Source organism: Carassius carassius, chromosome 39 (genome assembly GCF_963082965.1).
Source record: "Carassius carassius chromosome 39, fCarCar2.1, whole genome shotgun sequence".
Classification (NCBI taxonomy): Eukaryota; Metazoa; Chordata; class Actinopteri; order Cypriniformes; family Cyprinidae; genus Carassius; species Carassius carassius.
The window spans coordinates 4482315-4488314 of record NC_081793.1 but is presented as its reverse complement, the minus strand read 5'-3'; the positions used below and the strand labels follow the sequence as shown (position 1 = coordinate 4488314).

The following is a 6000-nucleotide window of genomic DNA, read 5'->3' as shown; positions in this document are numbered from 1 at the left end:
TCAGAAGCCCCAGTATTGCTGCTTTATTGTATCTAGTTGGAAAAAAAGTGGGAAATCCACCTTTTCACACTTATGTTTGCAGAAAATTTCTTCCTGAACTTTTAAAACATCCTTTATTGACTCCTGATTCCTCTTAGTGAAGCAGATCAAATGGCCTTGACCTGTTGCAAGACTTAACTGCTTTACTGTATGCAGACTGCGGAGGTTTGGGTTTCTTTTGCACCATTGTGCAACTTGGGAATCCATCTACAGATGTTTGTGGTCTTCAAACGGTTGATGGTATTGACAAAAGCTGGGAGAAAGCCACTCCAATGCCAGCCGAAGCATATTGATGGGAAAGGGATAATTGCAAACTGTATATCCTGTGCTTTGAAATGCTTACCCTACTGCTTTGTCTCTCTTGACAGCTCCAGGTAAAAGATTAAAGTTTCCAATTACAGCTGGGAGAAATTCAAAAGGAAGCAATACCCGAAAAAAGGACTTTCTGAATGAGGGCGTGTTTTGAGAGGAAGGGCATTTGCTCTATGGCAGCATTGTGTTCTGTTTGAACTGTTAAAATGACGAACATTGAAACATAAAAAGAGTTTAATAATAATAATTTAACCATGTATAAAGCCAGTAAATTGCTTGAAGTATGATATATGTGCCATAATGATTCACTGGAAGCACCGACTATGTGCAGATAGTGCCATTAAACACTGCCACTATCTGTAAGCATAATTGAACTTTAAAGAAAAGGTGACTAAAGCCAGTCTCCATGTGCTATACCATATTAAAGCCTCTCACCTTCAAAGAGCGAGACAGAATTCACAAGCAGACTTCAAACAGACGCTTGTTTGTAATGTGTGACCTGTCTATATAAATGCTTTTGAAATCATTGGATCAATCAGACATGCATGGCTTTTTAATCTCTGTTCCAAGGCTGGTTAGTTTACATTACTGCTATTTTGTTTTCTTTATCTGTTGTGACGTTGGTCTTTCATGTTTTTGTATATTGATCTTAAAAAAAAAAACATTTTGAAAATTATAGACCCTTAACTGATCATTTTAATCGCCTTGTTCTCTTTGTTGTTTCAAAAGGTTTAACACAAAGTGACTTCAAAGTAATAAAAAGTAAAAATAGCCTCCTAGATACAGTTAAATAATGACCACCCAATGACTTTCAGCTTTTTTTTTTTTTTAAGTAGTGGAAATGTTTCTAATGGCTTATAAATAAGAACACACCTTATTAAATACCTTAATTAAACTTCTAGACGTGAATGCATTCCAGCCCTCAGCTGTGACCACACCTGTGTGTTCTTTACATACTGTATAAAAAACTACCACAGTGAAATATATACTCTCTCTTAATGTAAGCATGATTTAAGACATTGCATACTTTATATCATCTTTATTTGGAATAAAATAGACATTTAAATCAGCTCTGTATGACTGTAAAACTAGATGAATACAAATTTAAGATTTAAGACTAGCAAAAGACCCAATGCACCTTCTTTCAGGGTTGACAAAAATATCTGAATTAAGTGCCAAACTGCCTTATATTATTTACAGTATAATACAGTAATTTACTGCACAATTTAAGTTCCGTTGAGAAACAATTATATCAACTCTGCAATGCTGACACAAGAAAATGGAGGAAAAAAAAGAGTATCCCATTCCAAGTCCTTGCTTCCCCTCAATCACTCGTGGACTCTGATCAAGTCTTTCTTTTTTCACTTCTCTGGGAGCTTTGTGAAAGAAAATTCCTTGAACATTCATTCAGTGTTTCTGGCAAGTGTGCAGACTTCGTGATGCCTTGTTGCCATCTCTTTGCGTTCTGCAGGACAGACCTTCTGCACAATCGCAACGCTGGAATATCTCCAAGCCATGGGTGCCTTTCCTCTTGTGCTTTGTGCAGACCTGGCCTACTTTTAGGACAGGCTTGCAGATTTTGGACCAAAAGTGACGGGCGCAGCAGAGTCCCTCAACACAGTCTGATGATCTCAGGCAGTTCTCTCCCTCCAGACCTTTAAAAACAAAACAACACTCATGAATACCATGCACAACTTAAATGTTTTTGAGGTTTGAGTGACCATTATAATAGATCAAAATATCTCTCAGTTGATCTTATCAAGCCTGGTCTTGAAAAAAAAAAAGTTAAATTACATTACTTCGCTAACCTTCTCCAGTGGTCCTACACATCTTTTACTTTTACACTAATACAGTAGCCTATTACTATATTTAATACCAGTCAAATTCCTGAAAAGTTCATGCTTTGTGAGGCAACAGAGGATTTGAGCTTCAAAAATATGTGCTATTCTACGCATGCATCATTGATTATTTTAATCATTGTTTACCTTTTAGCATTTGGTTTTGTGGTGAACCTTGAGTTGCAACTTTTGGTGGCACCACAACAGTTGAGTTTTCTTGGGAGATGGACACAAACTCTTCCATTCCAATCTGGTGGATCATGTCAGGATCATTTGGAAGACAAACTCCTATTAAGAAGACACGTTTTAAATGTTAGCCAACACTGCTTGTTGTTTGATTAAGGCTAACGATAAAACGTTTTTACTCTTCGTATTTCATTAGCTGGCTCTTACCGTTGCTGCAGTGGTTGTCAGGGCAGCACATCGCATCCCGGATGCAGCGCTTCCTGCGCTTCTTGCACTGGAGACAGACACCGCGAGACAGGAAGCAGAACTCGTCGCCACCGCATTCCTCATCACTTTCGCAGATTAAAGGCTGCTGGAGTTTAGAAATACACTATTAGTCTAACGACCACAAAGTCAAAGCAGCTGTCTGAGAAAACATGCGCTCGTTTATATTCTTACCTGCGGTGCATCGATGGCGAAGTTCAGACTGCCGCTGTCCGCAGGTGTCTCATCCGGACTCGGGCTGACTGGGTAACCGGGACTCGCCACACCTGGACCGACCTTAATAGCGTTGGAGTTGAGCACCACAGAACCGGCGGATGCCGCTTTGATGCAGCCCACAAGTATGAGACATGCGGTAGAGAACATGGCAATGTTCAGCATCTTCAGGGCTGGTATTCCTTGGAGGATGTATTCCCGAGGTGAGCGGAGCTCTTCTGTAGTTCCTCATGAGCCCAAGACTCTTTATTTATACGCGCGCGGAGCTGTTTGCGCACCCGCCCCTCGCTGAGAGTAACAAAGGGCTGGATGAAATTTCAAAGAGTTGTGTCATGAGCGGTCTGTCTATCAGTCTGTCTGTCTTCATGAGCTATCATCAAAAAGCCACAGTAATACTTATTGCATGGGAAAGAAATATCAGTCGATAAATTTTGAATATTGTTTCAGTAATTTTCTAGTTTTCTATATTATGTAGTAGGCTATAAATTATGTAGTATAGTAGCTACATTTACCGTTTTTATTATTATTATTCTTAATTCTTGATTATTCAAATAATTATAAAATAATTAAAATCACTTCTGGATATCAGTCATCGGACATTTAAACAGTAATATCTCGATAATTATTTTTCGTAACTTAAGGTTTTTTTTTTTTTTTTCAGAGTAAGTTGTATATTCCATGTAAGAAATGCAGCAAAGCTTTTGCAGAAATTGTCATAACCGTGATGGGGCCCCTTTGAAATGCGTTTGATTGTGCAGAGATCAAAGTGAACATGCAAATAAGAAGAAGTGAGAAGTTTACCGAATTAATTATCATTCAGTCTGTGCTTTTAAACAAACAGTGAGTGATTAACAATCTGAGATAAGATGGGCTCTTAGATGACGTCGTTTATCTTTTGATCTGATTATAAAGATTTGAGCAGAACATAATAAAATAATTATACCTGAATAAACTCGTTTCTTAAAATGCAATTTTTATCCAATTTAAGTGAGCAACCCATGTGTTCATTTGTAGCCTATCTTTATCAAAAGGCAGACTACATTTATTTGTCTATTGAGTAGCTTGCTGACCTCCTAACTAACAGATTTGAGAGTTTTTGAACTGCATTTGAGTTGATTTACAGTCGCTATCTACTCCAATCTGAAAAGACTGCTCTAAAATTGTTCCATTAAATTAACAGTAATAGTCCCAGCCAGCACATGACCGACCTTCAACGTTGAAATATGGTTGAAATAAGGTCAGTTGTTTTAATGAAACAACGTTAAAAATGTTTAATGCTAAATGGTTGAAAAAGGTTAACAAGGTTTTAAATTATTTATATTAAATTATTTAAATTAATTAAATTATTATTTTAATAGCATTTTAAAATATTTTAGTCATGATACCTATTCTAAAATCTAAAGGTATATGTTAAATATTATCATCATTAACAACAATAAAACTATATACATTTCGCTGCTTTATCACACTGAAACAACTCCCATTGGTAGTTTTATTTTATTACTTCGATCATGATTGGTTAATCTGGCTGTCATTCAGGAAACTGGACAATGAATCGGTTCGCGCCTTTCTACATTTAAAAATATGACCGTTATTGTCGTCGTCTTTCTGTGAGTGAGCCGGCTGACTTTGAGCTGCTGCTCGTTATAACTGACTGCTCGGTTGGTCCCAAATTATTTAATATTTGCATGTACAATTTTTTTTTTATTTTGAGCGAATTTGAGTCGTGACATGTCAATGGAGAACAAAAACTGTGAACACAAGAAGGGTCAGATGTGTTCTGCGAGGTCCTGCAAACATACTGGCAAAATGAGGTAAGAAAATCGCTATCTTTATTATCTTTTGAAAATAGTAATGTATAACCAGAGTTTACAAATGGGTAGCTTAAAGGACATGTAACCTGCAGATAAATAAATAACCGTGTGTGTATTTTTGCATTGCTTTATCACAGATGATCAAGTTAGATGCTCACCTAATTGTTGCTGGTAAGTTATGTTAATATCTGTCTTTTAGAGATTTTTCCAAATTTCTTCTATGAATCCCATGCATTAGGATATGTTATATATGTTATATATGTTTTTATTCTTATAATAGTTTCAAAGTGTTTTCTGAAACATATAAGTGCAAATGTCGGTGCAATTTTAATTAATTAATGAAAATGAATAAAAAAAAAATAGGATTGTTTAAAGCCATGGTTCTCAAAATGTCAGGTCCCCTCTAGTTGTTAAGCAGGTGAATCACTAAATTAAACTAATTAATGTTAATACATTTTAATTTAATCTTTGAGTAAGGTTTTTTTTCACATTTAAGTATATTACAGTCAATGTACAGTACAGTTTTGTAACTTTTGTTACATAATTACATTTAAAATTACATTTTAACTTAAACTTTTTTTTCTTCATTTACCTAATGTTCAAACTGTATTTACCATGGTAAAGTGGCTGACAACAATTAATATTCTTATTAGAATAAAACTGCCTCATTTTTTAACTGTAGAGCTGTAGCTGAATAGTTAGGCCTACTACGCTGCTGAAATTTAGTCAATTTGGTCATTATAATGGAACTTAATATTTAATAAAAAATATTTTCTGAAGTGGTACTTGGTATAAAAAGTTTGAGAACCAATGGTTTAAAGAAATGGTATAATATGAAATCCTGCTTTTTAAGAACTTTTCAGTAAACCATTTCTTCTTTCCCATTGTAGAGTCATCAAGGATCCAGCTTGTTCTTGAAACATTGGTAAGAAATTGTTCATCTGCTACATTGCACTGTCACTTCTGGTAGAGATTCAGTGATCTTTTGTGATAGGTTTTGATTGTGCTTAGTTTAATAAAAAATTACTGAATTTGATTTTACTTATTTTACTACACTGTATTGCTAGTGTTCTGATTAAAACAGTGTAACTGGGGGCTCTGAAAACACTGCTTGTGAATAATTTGTGAATATTGTACATTTTCATCTGAATACATTAAATAAGTGTTTAATAAATAGTGTTGTCCACTTAGTTTCTAACCTCACTGTTGCTGAACTGTAAAGTGAAAATATTGTGTGATTTATTTTGTATTCAGTTTTCAGTTAAATATATTTCACAATATCAAAGTTATTGTGAAACATTGTGAACATACCTAAACTCACTGGTTAAATCTTA

General features: G+C 35.2%; 1 protein-coding gene across 2 annotated transcripts; it reads right to left on the bottom strand.

Moving 5' to 3' along the window:
* Nucleotides 1-1375: 1375 nt before the first annotated feature.
* On the bottom strand, nt 1376-3088 carry LOC132120998 (dickkopf-related protein 1-like). 2 transcript variants are annotated; one of them, XM_059530202.1, is made up of 4 exons: nt 2814-3088; nt 2583-2724; nt 2337-2477; nt 1376-2006 (listed from the first exon to the last, which is right to left on the bottom strand). In XM_059530202.1, exons 1-4 carry the CDS (start codon nt 3015-3017, stop codon nt 1759-1761), a joined length of 735 nt encoding a protein of 244 aa, XP_059386185.1. In that variant the 5' UTR covers nt 3018-3088; the 3' UTR covers nt 1376-1758. The 2 variants fall into 2 exon arrangements, with proteins under 2 accessions (XP_059386185.1, XP_059386184.1); XM_059530201.1 differs by having other exon boundaries at nt 2583-2727; nt 2814-3086.
* Nucleotides 3089-6000: the final 2912 nt, after the last annotated feature.